This window comes from Gavialis gangeticus, unplaced genomic scaffold (genome assembly GCF_001723915.1).
Source record: "Gavialis gangeticus isolate Ggan-Ray unplaced genomic scaffold, GavGan_comp1, whole genome shotgun sequence".
Lineage (NCBI taxonomy): Eukaryota > Metazoa > Chordata > Crocodylia > Gavialidae > Gavialis > Gavialis gangeticus.
This window is the reverse complement of record NW_017729006.1, coordinates 24,060,873-24,080,362: the sequence shown is the minus strand read 5'-3', so window position 1 is coordinate 24,080,362 and position 19,490 is coordinate 24,060,873. Positions and strand designations below refer to the sequence as shown.

General features: G+C 38.7%; 1 protein-coding gene across 6 annotated transcripts in view; it reads right to left on the bottom strand.

Moving 5' to 3' along the window:
* The window catches only part of GOLGA4 (golgin A4), an 89,828-nt gene that overhangs the window by 38,229 nt on the left and 32,109 nt on the right, over window positions 1-19,490 (bottom strand). For all 6 annotated transcript variants that reach the window (XR_002095962.1, XM_019508991.1, XM_019508994.1 and 3 more), the window contains exons 11-16: window positions 15,819-15,997; window positions 14,177-14,308; window positions 13,218-13,373; window positions 8,016-12,298; window positions 6,538-6,659; window positions 3,110-3,240 (exon numbers count right to left, since the gene is read on the bottom strand). Coding sequence is in view for 5 of the 6 variants with exons in the window: in XM_019508991.1 (XP_019364536.1) it covers window positions 3,110-3,240; window positions 6,538-6,659; window positions 8,016-12,298; window positions 13,218-13,373; window positions 14,177-14,308; window positions 15,819-15,997 (5,003 nt within the window). In the remaining variant the exon portion in view is untranslated. The remainder of the gene's footprint in view (window positions 1-3,109; window positions 3,241-6,537; window positions 6,660-8,015; window positions 12,299-13,217; window positions 13,374-14,176; window positions 14,309-15,818; window positions 15,998-19,490) is intronic.

Sequence of the window (19,490 nt, the reverse complement as noted above, 5' to 3'; positions counted from 1 at the left end):
GAGCTCCATGGGGCTGCAGTTTCATTAAACTCAGTGAAATTTCACACAGCCTTGTTGTTCGGTATTTTGGCAGGTAAACAGTACACAAATCACATGATGAGATGCACAATTTTTGGGATGGGGCATCTGATCCCAATTGTGCCCCACCTGCAGGGGGAACCTGGGATTATGATTCTGGGCTCCCCAGCAAGCTGAAATTCAGGTTTGAACCCTACTGAGATCCCCAGAACCCACTGACATTTGGCTGATTCTCAGCTGGATCAGGACAGCACAACGGTTCAGACTGGCCTTGGCAAGTCCCCAAAACCAGAAGATTGTTGACTGGTGGGGACCATGGTCAGTTGGAGATCCCGATGCGGTCCACCCTGCTACACTTTAAAAACTATATCATGCTGAATACTAGATACAAAATTAGTACATAATTTTTGTGTAATGATGTTATGGCTTATTTCCTGTTTTACTGCACCACCAACTGCCTGTACGTGTGGCCAAGTTACACTTTAAGATGCAGTTAACTAGTTAAGTATGTCTTAAGTGTAACGTCTGCAGGGGCCACTGATTCAGCCCAACTGTCTGCACTGAACAGGCATTTCATTCATTACTATCAATGACTGGGGATTCATCATTTGTTTGCATTACCTATTTTAATATTCTGTAAGCTTTTCCTAAAGCTCTGTTTTGGCATAGCAAGTTTTAAAAAAAATCTAGACCAAATTCTGCTTATTCTGATATGTCTCTGCTCCCCCCAAGATTAGATTATTTTATTGCTTTGCTCTTCTACAGAAGTTCTAAGCATCATGACCATTTCATAAATATGCATGTACTATAACATTTGTATAGACTACTTAAGCACTAAACTAAATTAAAACTCATTTGATCAATCTGCTTCTTTGTGTCTTTCTATTACTGGCATTAATGATTTTTTGATCCATTTTCACTCACACACCATCTCTGATAAAATCTAATAAATTTGCAAGTACATCATTCTCAGTCACAGAAGGTGGCTATAGAAGCCATAATTCAAGACGGTTATTATACTTGAACCAAAACGTGACCCCGGCCTGAAAAATCCTTAATATAAGATCATTACTACACACTGTAATTTAAAGTTTTAGGTTATTACACAACACTTACAAGTCAGCATGCTATACACTCTATGCAACCCAAAAACTTATTGCTCTTAAAAGCACCTAGTATACTCTGACAACATATCAACCAAATTCTATTCTGATTTCATTGCAACGATCGATTCAAACATCAATAAAATTGCAATTTCCCAGATCTTAGCCACAAAGCCTGCACCGTATGCATATGGAAGACAATATGACAAATGCAAAGTTACATACTTAAAATGAGAGCCTTCATTTTCAGCTTGCACACAACCCCAAATTAAGGTAACCTAGGTGGCAACATTTAATTTTCCTCTAATGGTATATTTTAGTTTGAATAGAGAAGATCACAGGCCACATAAATGATAGGTTGCATTAACTTGGAAGATCTCTAATTAGTGGGACTTTGACGGTATTGTATAACGCTGAGATGTTAAGATAGTTGTCTTTACTGATATAATCCTGTTCTTGTCTTTGAAATGCAATTATCAGCTCTACATAAGCAGAAACATACTTTATGGCAAATGGATCATAAGCAGCAAATAATGCATTTAAACTTTTTATAACATACATAGCAGTTAAAGAATACTGAAAACTATTTTTATAAGCCCTTTGATTTGAAATGTATAGTTCACATGAAAGTGTTAAATCTGTGAGGTAGTAAAAGTTGCGTGTTCTGAGCAGATGCATAGTAATGTTTACTATGATCTCTAACATACACAGATAGTTGACTGTTCATCCCAGCCCCAACACTAAGGCTCCAGTACAGAGCCAGTGCTGGGACACTTTGGGGCTGCAGGCGCCCAGCGTTCAACTTGATCCAGGAGGAACCTAACAAGTAAAAAATCCAGAACCCTTTTTTCTGATGTGAAGCTCTCATCCTGGCCAGAGTCGTGGTGTAACAGAGGGGTCCCTGGTTGACATCATAGATGGGTTGGGACTGCTAATTGCTTGTATCATCTTTGTGGAGTAGTCCAGCAACAGCTAAATGATACTTAATGCAAATCTGGAGATACTCCTTCCATGAAAGGTCCCAACTTTGCCACAATATAAGAGCACTTATGCGTTTTACTGCTTGAACATGTGGGTGCTCATATTTTAAGTACATTTAACACATGCTTAGTGTAACCTGTGACATTGTCTTTCAAGGTCTGAATAAGGCCTAAGTGCCCAATTGGCAAAAAAAAAAAAACCCTACATGCTCAGACTATATGGAGGGAGAGAAAAAAAACAAAAATCACAAATAATCCAGAAAGTCAGGTTAGAATTATCACAAAAGTACTTTGCTTTGTTATTAATCAAGAAGTAAAATGTAGGGAAGGAAATGGCTGCCAAATTGTACCTTGTTTTACACATCTGACATCTCCACTCAAGCTGCTAATGTTAAAAAGTAGGGAAGAGGGCTACATTCTGCCTTTACTACACTCAGTTTTTAAAACAGAAAAAGTCTTCAGTCTGTTTGGTATGCAGTTCTTCAGATTATTCATGGCAAGAATACTGAGAAAATAAAACCATTTATTTTATCTGTTGTTGTACAGCTAACAGCACCTTTGATCACTGCACTTGAAACCTTTTAAAGATGCAAGGCAACTTAATCATTCATGCTGCTGCTTTTCTGCATTGCAGTTTGAAACCTGTTTTTCCATCCAGGCCTGTGTGGGCAGGGTTATATACACATGTAGCATTCTAACGACATTAAAAAGTGCTTAGTCAGATGCGCAGATCCGTCCCATATAGCCAAATGCAGGATCAGAGCACCATTTATGTAGTCTTATGCAGTAGTAAGATGCAGGAACATTTTAATTACAAAGATCGCTTAGATGTAAACAAGCAATGTTATAAATCAATACATAATTAGTGCAACTACAAACTACTATATTTTCAAAAACCTCTTATAAACATAACATTTTGCCAGAAATTTCCACCCCCCCCAAGAGTCCTTTAAAAGAAAATACTTTACTTAAATAGACTGAATCAGATCACTTTCCAGAAGTAGTTACCTCAAGGATTTCTTCATACTTTTTAACCGTTCTTTTTAAATCATCGTCTTTTTCTGCAATTTTTTTATGCAACTGTGTTGTCTCTATATGATGGGATTCCATCAACTCAGCTTCCACCTCTTGGGCTTTACCTGTTAAAAAAAATAAAATGACAAGTGCCATCATAAATGAGAAGACAGAAATAAAAAATAACATCTCATAACAAACATGATTTAAAGGATTTAAAGATAATTTTTAACCCGAAAGAAAAATCTTTGATGAGGCAAAATCATGGAAAGTCAAACAATCCAATATTTTTTTGTCCTCTTCACAGACCCTTTAAGAGTAGGTTATTTAAGTAACTTCTTGATCCTGACACAGACACTTGTATGTAGTGTGATACTGGCATCAACCTTTTCCAGCCTGAGGCCTGAATGTATTTCTGGAAGACGGTCACAGTTGATACTCAGCAAATTGTATGCCCATGATAGATGGAAACTACAGTATTACAGTAATACTGTAGCCACGGTAGTCCAGGCAAGGATTTTTTGTGTAATAGTTTCATAGTTAGTAGGGTCGGAAGGGACCTGAGCTGATCATCAAGTCTGACTCCCTGCCACAGGCAGAAAAGAAAGCCGAGGTCAGACGATCCCAGCAAAGTATCTATCTAGCCTCCTCTTAAAGACCCCCAAGGTAGAAGCGAGGACCACTTCCCTTGGAAGCTGGTTGCAGATCCTAGCCCCCCTGACTGTGAAGTAGTGCCTCCTGAGTTCCAGCCTGAACATGCTCACTGTCAGCTTATGGCCGTTGTTCCTTGTTACTCCCAGTAGTGCTTGGGGGAACAGGGACTCTCCCATTGCCTGCTGGTCTCCCTTGGCCAGTTTATACACAGCCACCAGATCCCCTCTCAGCCTCCTCTTGTGGAGGCTGAACAGATTCAGGTCCCGTAGCCTCTCCTCATAGGACCTGCCCTGCTGTCCCCTGATCATGCAAGTGGCCCTCCTCTGGACCCTCTCCATGTTGTCCACAGCCCTCCTGAAGTGCGGCACCCAGAACTGGACGCAGTACTCCAACTGGGGCCTGACCAGTGTTGCAGAGGAGGAGTATCACCTCCTTGGACCTGCTCATGATGCATCTGTGGATGCATGACAAGGTGCGGTTGGCCTTCCTGACTGCATCCCCACATTGGTGGCTCATGTTCATCTTGGAGTCAATAACGACTACAAAATCCTTTTCTGCCTCTGTGCTGGCAAAAGGGGAGTTCCCCAGCCTGTAGGTATGCTGCTGGTTCTTCCTCCCCAGGTGCAATACCTTGCACTTGTCAGTGGTGAAACCCATCCTATTCTCATCCGCCCACCTCTGTAACCTGTCCAGATCTGATTGCAGCTTGCCCACCTCCCCCCACATCTTAGTGTCATCTGCAAATTTGAACAAGGTGCTATTCACCCCCTCATCCAAGTCGCTGATGAAGATATTGAACAGCGGAGGCCCAAGGACTGAGCCCTGGGGAACCCCACTGACCACATCCTTCCAGGTGGAAAAAGACCCGTCCACCACGACTCTCTGGGTTTGGCCATCCAGCCAACTGGCGACTCATCTGACCATGTAGGGATCGACACCACAGTTGCCTAATTTTTTTTTTTTTTTTAAATGAGAATGGGGTGAGAGACAGCGTTGAAGGCTTTTCTAAAGTCCAGAAAGACTACATCCACCACAACACCTGCATCCAAGGATTTAGTGACCTGATCACAGAAGGCCACCAGGTTGGTCTGACAGGACCTGCCTCTGATGAACCCATGTTGGTTGCACCTAAGCATACACCCCTGCTGGTCCCTCGCAGATGTGTTCCTGGATAATTTTCTCGAAGAGCTTCCCTAGGACCAAGGTAAGATTAATATCTTTTATTGGACCAACTGCACAGTTGAGATAAAGTTATACAAACTTTCAAATACAACGCATTCCTCATCTGGTCTAGGGAGGGAAGGAAGCATACTAGTTGTTAAGAACAATGAATAGAGCTGCAGCACTGGGGAGAAGAGAAACTGCTACAGGTAGCAGACAAACAATTAGCAGAAAAAAAAGTCGATTACTGAAGACAAATCTAAAAGGGAGGAGAGTCATTACAACTTGTAGTGTGTAGGAAGAATTTCAGGAATCAGATCATGCATTATGTCAGTATTTATGTTCACTCCTTGGTTCCTCATGTCCAGCCAGCTTATGAATTTTTGTTCCCTTTTACTTGCCTTTAAAAGGTGCTTGGTAGATTTCCCTGAAGCATGAGGACAGTGAGATCAGAAAGACAGTGGCTGTTCTGAGAAAAAAAATGTACTCTTACTGACATGCACGTCCATTTGATGTCTGTTAAGCAGTAGGGAGCTTGCTTCTGATGAGCTGGGCAAGATTAGGGTGTTCTTCAACAGCCAGGAGTGGAGGAGCTGCAAATATTTCTCTCAAGGTCTGATCTCTGTTAAGTATAGGCTGTAACTGATTATTGTTTGGATTGGCTTCAGCATGGGGTAATTATTTTTTTTAAATTTGTATCCAATGCCAAATTAGCCAAACTAATTCCAAATCCAAGTGGCCCAACTACCAGCACCATAAGTGGCCCAACTACCAGCAAACATCCTTCACCCGCACCTGGGCTTCAGATGTTTCCAAAACCTTTGGCAGGCATCCTACTTGCAGGCCCAAGCCCGGAGTCTTGGGGTTCAGATGCCCCTGAATTTTGCTTGCCCTTAGCCACAAGGCCCTCAGAGCAAGCAAGGGAGGAGACTCCCATTACCATAAACTGGGCTTAAAGCCGCTTCACCTCAGCAGGCACTGAACCACACCAGAAGAGCAGTTCCCTGCAATGTGGTTCAGGAAAACTGCCTTCTTGGACACAGCTACATGGTATTTCCCTTGCCAAATTAAGAAGCCACTAGGCTTTCTGAAGGCTCAGGACAAGCGAAGAAGCAATAGGTGACCAAAGGTGTACAGTCAAAGAGGAGTTTCTTTTCATATTGTAGCAAGTTACTGCAGAGTATCTGGGAGGCTCTTTCAAAGATATGGTCTATTTTTCTATCGGAAATCTGAAGGCAGATTTTAGGCTGGCCAAATGGACATAACAGGTGCTCTCCTCCAAGCCGAAGCAGTGGGATCCAAAAGCCTGACTGTAAATTTACAGCTCTTTTTGGTGCTCTTGGGATAATTGTTGGTCTTTTGGACATAAGTATGTCACACCATTGGGTTTTTTGTTCTTCCCTAGGTAAGATTCTCCTCAATACAGCAGCAATTCTCTTTACCTGCGCTCTTTAGGGAAGGGCTAATGTCACACAGCCACACTCAGTTCCTCCATACCTAATGCAATTCCCTTATGAAGACCTTAAGTTTTCACCACCTGTTTATAAGTGGCATTATAAATAGCGTAAAGCTATATAATTATGACTATATGAAAAAATGTCACTTACTGATAGTTTCTTGTACAGCTGTTTCCAGTTCTTTCTCCTTTTGAGCCAGCTGAGTATTAAACTCCCTCATTAACTGCTTTAAGGTGGAGTTATGCTTTAGTTCAACGTCTTCCCGTTCATATCTGTACAAGAGAGTAAAAAGTCAAGAAATTCACCGTAGATATGAAAGAAAGTCTGAAACTTGCCTACCAGTCCAGGAGATTAGGTTGTTTCTCAAAGTCCAGTTGCTCTGAAAATGGAGCTGCACTGATTGATTCTTTAGGGCACTGATTCTCAACCTCAAGGTAGACTTGAGGCGCTGTTCCTCAACTTTGTGAACTGAGTGACACCTGATTTCAAAAACTAATTTATTTATTACAGAGCTTACCTCCTTGCAGAGGAGGCAGATAGTAAGGCAGAGGAGCAGCTAAGCAGGGACAGCCTGAGCCTCTGCTCATCTCCTCACACTTCCTGCAGAACCGTTCAAAGGACGTTGTGGCACCCTGGTTGAGAATCACTGTTCTAGGGTCTGTTTGTTCCTCCCTACAGGATACTCCTGAAAGCCCCGCCCCCATCTTCCCACAATAGAAACTGACCTGATTAAACCAAGTCTCAGAACTTTTGAGTACTCAATCTTCCAGGAACGAAGTATAGCACAGAGTCATCAAAAAAAAAATCCTTGGATGAAAAACTCAAACAACCCTTAAAAGTATACCAGGGCTTTTATGATATACAGAGAAGGGTTCTCTCTGATCATCCCATACCTCTTCTCCTGGAAGCCTATGGCCTGATGTTTCAGCTGAACATTGCAGACCTAATACTTTAACAGTGGGCAAGTAAAGCATGCAAAAATTCAACACTTTTAGAAATGCAAGACCCTATTTCTACTCCAGCTAAATTTTAAGACCTTTTTCTCATTCACTGTTTTGAGGAATATAAAATTATATTTATGTATTAAACTAAATATTAAAGGAAGCTTACATAGTAAGGCTACAAAAACAACTACCACTGAACCCAAAGAAAAAACAATCTGTATTTTGTCAAAACAGCACACTTTTCCTTACTTCTTAAAATTAACTTTCTGACTATAAGGGTTGTCAGGCATTGGGGAAACAGGCTTAGATTCCTATAGAAGGAATCTCTATCCTTAAAAACTTTCAAGAGCAGGTTAGATGGACACCTGGCTGGGATAATTTAGTCAGGTATAATCCTGCCTTGAGCAGGCGCCCAGATTAGATGACCTCATGAGGTCTCTTCCAGCCCTATTTTCCTATGATCCTATTAAATATTGTTGTACTTTTTTAATGAAGTATTACTGTTAGGGACTTAAAAAAAAAACAAAACCAAAAAACCCACAAACCCACTCACAAATACAGACAAAGGTTAGTCAGTATTTAATGGGTATTTAGAAAAGCCTTAGAATATTTATATTACCTTTAAGTAGTAATATTAACACTGGAAAAAAGAATTTAAAATGCACAAGGAACATAGAAATCTACCTGATTTTCTGTTCCATCTCTTCTAAAGATTCCTTCTTCGTTATATCTAGTTCCTGTTGATGCTCCTTTCGTAAGGTACGCAAATCTTTCTGCAGATTATTTACATCTTTGCGCAGTTTCTGCTTCTCCCTTTCAGCCTCCTCTAGTTTAACCTGCAAGTCCTTTTGCTGGGTCTGCATATCTCCCAGTAATTTCTGCAGTTCCAAATCAGATTTGGTCTTCTCTTCTGCATTTTCTTCAAACACTTTTAGGAGACCGTTTCTTTCATCCAACTGTTGCTGAAGACTTTGTATTTTTTCTTCATATTTTAAAGACACATCTTTTACCTCAACTTTGTGCACTTCCTTCTCCTTTGTTAAATTATCCTCCAACTCTTTCAGCTTATTTTCCAAAGACTTACAGGCTCTCTCTTTTTCTTCCAGTTTTTTCTGGACGTCTCCAATCACGTTCTCTGTATCAAGACAATTTTGTTCACTGGTCTTTAATTCTTCTCTTACTCTTGCTAAATCACTCTCATGTTGTATGTGATGGTCTAACAGCAAAGAACATTTCTTATTTTGTTCCTCAAGTTCCTGCTGGAGCCTTTTGATCACAGCTTCTTCCTCTTTTAGTTTTTTCTCAGAACTTTCTACTTTTTTTAAGAGTTCTTCTTGGTTTTGCATTTCTACTTTTGAATTATTACTTTCTTGTTGCTCTTTTTCATATTTCTCCAACAATTTATCCTTTGCTGACAAGTCTTTTTGTAATGCACATATTTTCTCTTCGTATGTCTGTTGCAGTGTCTCCAGCATGGTGTTTTTTTCTTGCTCTACAGAAATTTTGACATTTTCTACTTTTTGCAGCATCTCTCTCTCTAATTCTGTTGAATCTTTGGTTGATCTAATTTTTTCTTTTAAGGCCATAATTTTGGCTTCTCTTTCCTGCATTTTTTGTTCTAAATCTTTTAACTGACTTTCCATATCTTGCTTAAGCTGCTGGTCTTTTTCTTCCATTTGAAAGGTTAACTGCTTTTTAATAGAAGCAATTTTTTGTTCCGCCTTTTTTTTCAGGTCTGTTAATTTAGTGCTGTTTTCCATATTCAACCTATCTTCTAACACCTTCAACTCTTCCTCCTTGCTTTTCATCATTTCAGTTTTCACTTGATCAAATTCCCTCTGTTTTGCCTCAAGTTCAGCTTTCATTGATTGCATTTTCTTTTCAAGACTTAGCACTTTTTCTTCAGCATCCTTAAGCCTGTTGTCCTTTTCAACAATCGCTGCCTCAGTCTGCTGAAGTCGTTGAACAAGCTCTTCTCGCTCAGTGTCTTTTTGCTCATTATGCCTCTTTAGTTCTTCTATTAACAAACCATTTTCTGTTGTTTTTTGAGCAATGTGTTCCTCTAGCTCAGCAATTCTTGAAGTTTTGATGTTTAATTCTGCAGCCAATTCAGATTCTCGCTTCTCCCTGCTGCTCTGCTTTTCTTCCATTATGCTTTTAAAACTATCTAGCTCTTTGCTTTGCTTTTCTAGCTCATCCTTCAGCCGATTTAACTCTTCTCTCTTTTCACTAGCTTGGGTATCACTTAGCTCCAGTTTGTTTTGTAACTCTTTAATAATGTTATTATTTTGCGTAAGCCTTACCTGTGCCTTCTTTTTCCATTCTGACAGCTTGTTCATCCATTGGTCTACTTGCTCAAGAGCTGATGCTTTTTCTTGATTCAGTGTCTCAACTCTGGAAGATAATTCCTGAATTTGATTTAATAACTGTAGCTTATCTTCTTGGTGATGCTTACTTAATAAAGATATGGCTTCTTCTTTTTCTGTTAAGCTTACGCTGTTCTCAAGTTTGACATTTAGTTCACACACCATCTTGTTCAGAGCCAAGATTTCAGATTCCTTATTCTGAAGCTCCTCTCTCACTGACGTGACAACATTAATATTTTCAGATAATTCTTTTCTTAACTGTGTGATGCAAGTTTCCTTCTCAGTTGCTGCTTGCTGTTGATGCCCTCCTTCTTTCTGCAGTCTCTCTTTTTCAGTTATAAGGCCCTCAATGTCAGCTTTCAAGGACATAATTAAATTATCCTTCTCTTGTAACTGTTGTCTCGACTCCTGCAAAGAGTTGCTTAAAGCAGCATGGTTTTCTGTCGTTTGTCTAAGTTGTGCTTCTAATTCAGGAAGTTTACACTTTTTAATTAATATTGCTTTTTTGATTTTTGTAGTTTGATATTGACAATCTGCAATTTTGGAAATTACTACCTTTATTTTATCATTACATTTTTCAATTAGCTCATCAGTTTTAGTTTGCAATAAGGCTTCAGTTGTCTTCCAGTAAGTATCTGTAAGCTCTTTGGACAACTTCTGGAATTCCACTTCTTTTTGCTGAATCTCCATATGCTTCCCCTCTAGTTCTCTCTCACAATCTTCACGTTCTTTACAGCGTAAAGATTGCAGAGATTGGAGTTTTTCATCAGCTGTTCGCAGTGTATCTGTAAGTTCTGTAATCTTAGCCTGGCTTTCTTCTTCCACTTTTTTCAGCTCACTGAGCTGTTCATGAAGTTCAGCTCTTTCCTTCAGGGAGCAATTAAGGTCATCTTTTAGTTTTTCAAGCTGTGCTTTCAAGTCAGTTTCACTCTGTGACAAAGTGCTCACCTGAGCCAATGACAACACCAGTTGCTCCTGCAGTTCATTCAAAGTTTTCTCTTTCTCCACCTGTTCTTCCTTCAGCTGAACCATCTCTAAGCTACTCCCTTCCTTCTCAGCACTGAGTATAGCAAGATTCTGCTTCAGGTCTCCAATTTCCCTTTCTTTTTCCTGTAGTTCTACCTCATGCTTCTCCTGGAGCTCCTCAGCCTGCTGACTCAGTTTCTTTTCCCAAGTTTGTGTGACTTTTTCCAGTTCCTGCTGATGAGCCACTGCAAGATTTTCTAGTTGCTCTTTCTGATTCATTTCCAGTTTTGACACAGCATCACTGATTCCAGCTGAGCTGGCATGTGCCATTTCCAAAATTTTTGCATTGAACTTGCTCTCTTTGTGACTGAATTCCAACTGCTTGTTTTCAAGTTCCTTTTTCAGTTTAGCTTCCTGTTCAGAGAGCTTCTTTTTTAATGTTTCTTGCATCTCCTTTGCTTTTTGTTTCATTTTGTCCATCTTGTTCTCCTGCTGTTTTAATTTATTTTCATATTCACCTTGTATAGCACTAATTCTCTCCTCTTTGACTACTATTTTCTGTTTGAGCTCTTCCATTTGCTCATTCTGTAGTTTTTTCATTTGCTCAATTTCACTTTCCTTTTCAACCAAATTTGTTTTTGCTTGATCAGTCTCTCTACTCAGATCTTTCAATTGAGATTCATAATGTTGCGTTAGAGAGGTTACTTTCTGAAAGTTTTCATTGCTTTGCTCTTGCAGTTGTTGCCTCAGGTCATGTACCTGGGAGATGTAAGAGTCTAATTCACTCTTAACTTCATTCAGCTGGGATTCAGTTCTTACAATCTGTTCTTTAAGTTGTGATCTTTCATCTTCCATACTGGCCAGTTTTTGTTGCAGGTCTTCGTACCTTTTTGCCTGCTCCCTGCATTTATTTTGGTGCGACTGACTGAGATCTTCTAGTTTAGCAGACACTTGTCCAACTTCCGCTTCAGCTCTTTCCGCTACTTCCCTTAACTTCTGTTCTTGTAGTCTTAATTCCTCCACATGTTGTTCTTTTTCCTGCAATAATAGTTTAAGTTGGTTAATTTCCTCTTTGAGTGCCTTCTCAATGCCTTGAATAGACACTTCATCCTTTTTCAGCACTGTGTCAACTGTTTCCTTGTGCAAGCTTTTTTGTTCTTCCAGCTTTGCCTGAAGCTCCAAGTTCTCTCTGGTGGAATGACTTTTTAATAGAGAGAGCTCTTGTTCTAGATCACAGCGTATTTTTAGTGCTTCTGATAACTCAGAAGACAATGTTTCTAGCTCTGTTTGTTTCACATCAAGCTTTTCTAATGTTTTTTCATTCATCTCTTCTATGTGTGCATGGAAAACTGCCTCTTTTTCTTTTAACATTGCATCTATTTCTTGTTCATGTCTCTTTCTTAGTTTCTCTATCTCGGACTGCTGCTGTTGCTCTAAGAGTTGAAGTTTTTCTGTCCAAAGCTTTTCCTGCTGCTGTTTCATGTCTTCTAACTCTTCCCTGTGTTTTTCTACCATAACAGTGATTTCTTTATTGTGCTTGTTTCTTTCAGACTCTACAAGAGTGGTTAATTCTTCCATTTGTCTTTTGTCATCTTGCGAATGCTTCGCAGGGGAACTTTCCAACTCAAGAATTCTCTATAAAAAGAGGATTTTTAATAGAATAGAACGAACAAGCAAATTTTAAACATAAAAGAACTGTCAGTGTCTACTTTAAGATTTGCCAGGGACAAATTATGCAATTCTTTAGACCGTTTACATAAAATACTGTATTATTTGTAATACATAAAACAAAATAAATTTTAGTATCTGCAGTTTAACAGTAGAAATTAAACTAATAATATAAATTAGATTTCTTCTATTTTGTAGACTGCAAAATGCAGATACAGTAACATCTAATTCAACAAATTCTCAAAACAGTTTACAATAACTATTCTGAACGCACAGTAATTTGAAAAGTGCATGCGTTTGTTATGAGAAAGAATCTGCACTGGCTACCACAGGTAGTGGATTTCCATGTATTGGCTCTCGTATCAGAATTCTGGTTTATAATGCTATGACTACCCCCTCTTAAGCAAATCTTAACCCCCTCTTAAGCAAAGTTTCCAATGTAACAAAATTATGTAATGGCTAGTAATGCACATTTTTATTAAGAAATAAGACAAAGAATATATTTCAGCCTGTGACCTAAAAAGGAATGAATACTAATAAGCTCTGTCAAACACATTTTTATTCACTTATGTATTAGTATTTATATTACCATTGACATGTAGAAATCAAGCAGACTGGAGCATCATTATGCTAGGCAACATCTCAAGAACTACGCATGGAAATATAAGATGTACACTCTAAACCTGGGTATGAAACCATATTATGCCATCTAATACTCCACAGCATTATGAACTGCAGTGTATTATAGTAACAAAATAATTTACTGCCACTGCATCTCAGTGTTATAAGTGAATCTTCCATACCAGTATAAATCAACACCAAATCTGGAGGCTCACTACCATTAAAAATGTTTAAGTGTTTAGTCAGACTTAGATATTTTACTCACAGTTCTAAATGTCTCTACTTCTTGCTGCATGTCCTGAAGTTTCTTTTCACACTCTAACTGTATTGCTTTTTTCTGCAGCTCTAATTCTTCTAAGGCTAAGGACTCCTGCTGCTCTTTTTCTTGTATTGTCTTTAAGCACTCACTCTGACTCTTCTCCTGTGCCAAAAATCATAAACAAAACAGTACAATATAAAAGATCACGTTCAAGATACATTCTCTACAGCATCACAAAAATCAAGACATTAAGACAAAGCAACTAGCAAGAGAAAAGTGAAAGACACCAGCAGTATGGTACATGTGTAAACACAATAAATACATTTTCTTCATGCATACACTACAATTTGTTATTCATAATAACAGTACTGAAAAATCTGTTTTTTTCTCCTCTCTTTGGCAACTATAGATTTGTTTTCCCCTTCACATGAAGAGGAAGACAATGAGTTCCGCTACATTTTGGTTTAGTTCCTCAACTATACACGTATTACTAATGTTGTCAAAGACATTAGTGTCAACTTGTGTGTCCTTTACTACCCCGCCTTTTTACAAACGGCTACATTCAAGGAGTGAACAGCAAGCTTTTCCAGCTAGTGTCATCAAGTTGCATATCTACACTGCCACCAGCTTCAGCAGAATACATGCTTCACAATAAATCTTTCCAGTCGTTATGATTAAGGAAAGAGTTTTAAAAAAGTGTGAACTGACTATAACATGCTGCAGTTGCTGGACAGTATAAAAGATTCTCTCAACCTCTCCTTCAATAACAAAGTTATGAAACAGCAACTGCTAAAGACTTTACTCTTGGCTTGTCTAGGATACCTCTTCCTAGGCCCATAGACCCTTTCTTGTTGAAAGGAAGAAGAGCCAAATGAATGAAACTTGGATTTGCTACATTAGACATAGATGTCCACTCCCACCCAGCTCTGCCAGAAGTGTCCCTTAGGTGTTTCAGGGATGCTTACAAGAGCTGCCTTCATCCGTCCCTGGAACTCCTTTTCTTGGGTCTGTAACCTCTCATTTAGCTCCTGCTCTTTGATAGCCAGTTCTCTTTTATGTAATTTCTCTAGCTCAGCAACACGTTCTTCTGAAGACTTCTATAAATCAAAGTCATAAAAAAAATTCTAAAAACCTGAAACATGCCTTGTATTACAACTCAGAGATGAGAAACAAGACAAATAAATGTAACAAGGAACCAATTAACTGCTTCCTTTTAACAAGGAAAGTGTTACTTGATGGGCATAACAATCAGACATGTAAGAATAAACTCAATTAAGAAGCTATTTACAATCTTGCTAAATGTTTCCCCATCTTTTTTTATTTTTTTCGGTTGTCATAGTTGCACAATGCCCAGATTTTTCAATGTCTCCAACAATTCTGAAAGTAATGCTCCCAAATCCATGTCAGAGGTAATTTTTATGCTTAGGACAGGAGCTTCTGTTTGCAACTCCCTCTACTCACAAGAAATTAATTTTTGAATTCAATATTTAGGACAAAGCTCCATTGGTGAACTGATATTGAATAATACTGTGGTTAACCAAATTTACAGACCTATATTACTGATCTCTAGGAAAATCACTTCTATAGAAGTGATATATGCAAGTTTATAAATCTCCCCCCAAACTAGAAAGCTCATTTACACTTGAGAAATAGAGAATGACTATTGAACAACAACATGCAACAAAAAGTAATCTTTAGACTGTTCAAATAAACTTTGTTTTTAATAGGACTGAGAACTATTGTACATTCCTGACTATCCAAGCCTCTCTGGAAAATACCTGCCGAAGAGCCATATGAATGGCTGAATCTTTCCAAAGAAATGAACCAATTACAAGTTACCACATTAAACTGAAAATTAGAGTCACAGTACTGCATTAAATAAAGTTTGAGAGAGAACAATATGCAGTAGCAACAATTACTTGCAATAGTATTGAATCAAATTTCAGGTTAGAAATAGGTTACTATATTACATAAAGCAAGACAAGTTTGTTATATGATACCAACAGTTACAAGATGGCAAAAAAAAAGTCACTATTGAGGACAACGGAGTGTTCGGGCAACCAAGATTTAGGTACCAAGGATGTGCTATGCACAGCAGATTCATATATAAATGCAGCACATAGAAAAAAGTCCTTTCTTCAAAAGAATACACGCTATCAATTTAAGTTTTGAAATGTTTAGACCTGTTAAGACGAAAGTACTCATTAAAACAGCTCTATTTTTGAGACTCCCATAATCCCAAACAACACAAGACTTTGGTAAAAAAAATTCTAGTTGAATATGGCAAGTCAACACAAATCCAACATCTTGTGTAAACTTCTGATACATTACCAAAAGACACTGACTGGACACTGCAAGTACCATTTCTGAGCACTTGGTTTGTGCTTTCTTTACATTTCCTTTAACATCCTAATTTTAAAAACTGCCAGAGAGTAACAGCTTAGTTTGGAAGTTCTCTGTGCTATCAGTTTGAAGTTAACGATTCCTTATTTTTTTAACAGTAGATAGTAAGAATATTAAAATGCAGCCCAAACATATTAATACTTAATAAAGGAACATGTTAAATATAAACTTTACCTTCAAACAACTAAAACAGTATCAAGTTACCTTCATAATCTCAACCACCTCCTGTTTCACCCTGGTCAACTCCTGTTGAAGGTTTACCCGTTCTTCCTCACTTGTTTTTTCTATCATTTTGATTTTTTCATCCATCTCTGCTTGCAGTTTTTTCCGAGCTTCCTCTGCCTTCTGGGCTACACTCAGAGACTTCTCAAGCTCTTCAAATGCTGCAAGGAAAAACAGATAGCCATTTTGTAAGTCAAGAAATAATTATTTTTCCTAATTATATAAGGGAGGGCTGCCAGTGACTATCGACAACACAAAGGGCAGAACGGCCCTAGGAATCTGCTGAGAGTTCACAGGAGCTCATGAACTGGAATACAACTGACAACTAGTTTCTAGTTCTCAGACAAAGGTTAGTACATAATCCAAACAAGATGTACAAACCATAAGCAAAATCATAACTCTTCTTCTAGCTTCCTATCCTGACTAATCTTAAATGATGGAGATAAGCTGCATGAAAACGTAGTTCTCTAGCAACTGCTTAAAAGAAATCCTCTACTAAAATTATCAGGCATAAGCAAAAAGTCAGGAATGACTGGAATGCAAGTCAACTTTTATTGAACCATGAAAGAGCTCTGCTGTATTAGACTAAGGAAATACAATGCTGGAATCTTCAATTTACCAGACCTGTTATTTTAGTATTTCTCCACTTTGCAAACTAAAAAAAAACAACACGCCATTACTTCTGGTTACTGTTCTACTTCAATAACTCAATGTTAAGGATATACTAAAAAGGATACAAAGTAAAGAATATTAAAATATAACAGTTATTTAATTTAAGATCTGTACATGCACTTTAAAATGTCTCCGAGGCAATTTATAAGGTCCAAAGTATGTATAATTGGTCATTTAAAAAGAAACAAAACAAAACATAAAACCACATATTTGCCAACTAATAGGAGACACATTGGGCATCAGAAGTGCCACAGTTACCTCTGCTTCTGAATAGGAAGCACCATATCTCTAATATAATCTCTGCACTTCATACATAATAGATCATATTTTTTGTGTTAAGTTTTACAGTACTACCAAGAGACACCTATTCATAAAGAGAATAATACTTTAAGGTCAACTCCTCAAGTTAATAGCAAAACAGACATTTGTTTCAACAAGACTATTTTTTTGGCCATTACTGGGGACTTCAGTTTTAGACTGTAGTTACAAATACTTGCATTCACTAAAAATGTACTAAATTATGACTTTTCTGCTGTTGCCTGAGGTTCTGGAGAGATGGCATTTATAATAGTGCAATATATATCAGTACCGTACACTAGTGAAAAAAAATCAAATTCAGATGCAGACAAATAATCCAAGGTAGCCACAGCCACTTGGCGCTACCACAGTGCATTGTCATTAGGTGGAAAAAGAGCAGGCAATAGTCTGTATACCTTGAGCAAACAACAACATTTGGGTGGAGTGAACAGTTGATACCTAAAGTGGTATAAATTACACCACTATTTTTACTCCCTATTTATCCAGGAATAATGTTACACCAGATACAAGGGTGAAAGTCTCATTATATTGGGGTAAGCACACTGGCTGTCTACACTCTGTAGAAGGTTGGCTCCCAGGCTCCTCTAGCTTGAGCTACCTTTTATTGGTACTAAGAGTAGTGAAGCCCAGAATCTTTTTTTTTCCCCTTTAAAAACCTCCATCAGAAGTAGTGAAGTTTTTAAACGTAATACTAGGACTCACGTCCTACCCAGGACAAAATCTCCACAGACCCAATATTCCATTTATGGGTGTGCCATCTTGGTTAGTAATATTTCATATATCTTCTTCATATTCCCTCCTATGGATACTCAGCTATGGATAAAGCTTACACAGGTGCATTTGGAAAATGAAGGTGAACTTCCTATACATTCCCCTGCATATGCTGGCTAAAATTCGTTGTCTCTTGCTTCTAGTTCTCAGTAACTATGCTTTGAACTTACTGATCCTTGGACTGAGTTATATGCATGGTGATTTAATTTAAAGCAATTTGTGAATTTCAGGGAAGGAGAAAGGAGAAAAAGTGCGTTTGCCTTGGCCTGCAGATCCACCAAATAAAAGATTTCAAGTCCACATTAGAATTTAACTACTCATACATAACAGTTTAGCAACATGCAGAAGGACAGCTGCACCACCATAAATCGCAAGCAGAATGCTGAGGGACAAACTAGACAAGCTGGTAGATAAAAGGTTGAGAGGGTATGATAGCACAAAGAAGCAACACTTCACAAAAAACACACTCTGTTCTCTCAAAGTAACATCATATGCATCTCAGGCACTTTCAGCATTTAAGCAACAACACATAACATTTTATTCAAAGTAATTAATTCTAGTGTAATGTGACATAAGCAGTGGCTTCAAATCAAATCAGCAGGTGGTTAAACTAACATCCTTCCAATTAAATAGAACACCGGCTAATTTTGCATCCATCAGGGCTCTTGATTATACTGCAGCTATAAAAGTGAAATAAGTCTTTTTTATTATTATTATTATACAAACATCTATACTGAGCAAGAATTCAAAAGTTGCTGCTGACTGCTCTCTCTCTCCTAAGACAGACATGTTGAAAGAAAAACATTATGTAAAAACACCAATGAAGTAAATACCTTTTTAAGGCACCTTGGCAAAATGAAGCTCCAATGAGCACATCAACCAATACTCTAAGGGTTAAAAACAGACATCACTTTCATCTCTTCTGTGTCACCATAAAAACCTTTATGGTAACACAACAGCCAAAAAAAACAGATGCCCAAGCCCCTTGTCACACCACAAATGCCCAAAATCTGTGGCCACAACAAAGGCTGTATTAATTTATGCTGCTTTTTAGCAGCAGATGTCTATTTGCTTTGTGGCAGGAGAGCCTGGGCAGCTTGAAGCCACCCACATTCTCCAGCCGCCCTGAGCAGGTGTTCAGAGGGTTTGAGGGACCAAATTCTGCATACACTGGGAATTCCTGCACAGAATCAGCCCAAGTCTTGGGAGTGCGTAGCTGGCTTCAGCCTCTTACAAACATGCACCCCATGGAATCTGCAGGTGCACCTCTCCAAGTGGGAAAGACAGGGTTTTCTTTGCTTAGAGAGACATGCTCCCAGGATATCCTAGGAGGCGTGTCTCTAAGGGAAATTTGCAGGGTGTGCAGGACCAGACCCATCAAGACCTGGGAGAACATGACACCTGCTGTCCCACAGCATCAATGCGAGGCCCTTGGCTCACCCAATGAAGCAGATCAGCTGTGCTGGATCACATCCTGACAACTGTTTCATTTGGCAACATCTAATTCTGACCTCAGACTAACTAACACATTCATCTGATCACCCTCGGCAAGAGGAAATTTCTCTGTGTCATGAACAATGCCATCAACTCTACAGCATCTTAGCTTTTGCTCTAAAAATATAAACAAAAGGGAAAGCATAAAGTAGACAAGCTGATTTTTTTTAACTAGGTTAGGAAGCTCTTTTGACCATTTTAGACACTGTTTTATAGTTTCATAGTTTCTAGGGTCGGAAGGGACCTGAGAAGATCATCTAGTCCAACCCCCTGCCATGGCAGGAAAGAGTACTGGGGTCAAACGAGCCCAGCAAGGTGTTCATCTAACCTCTTCTTAAAAACCCACAGGGTAGGAGCCTGCACCACCTCCCTTGGAAGTTGGTTCCAGACCCTAGCCGC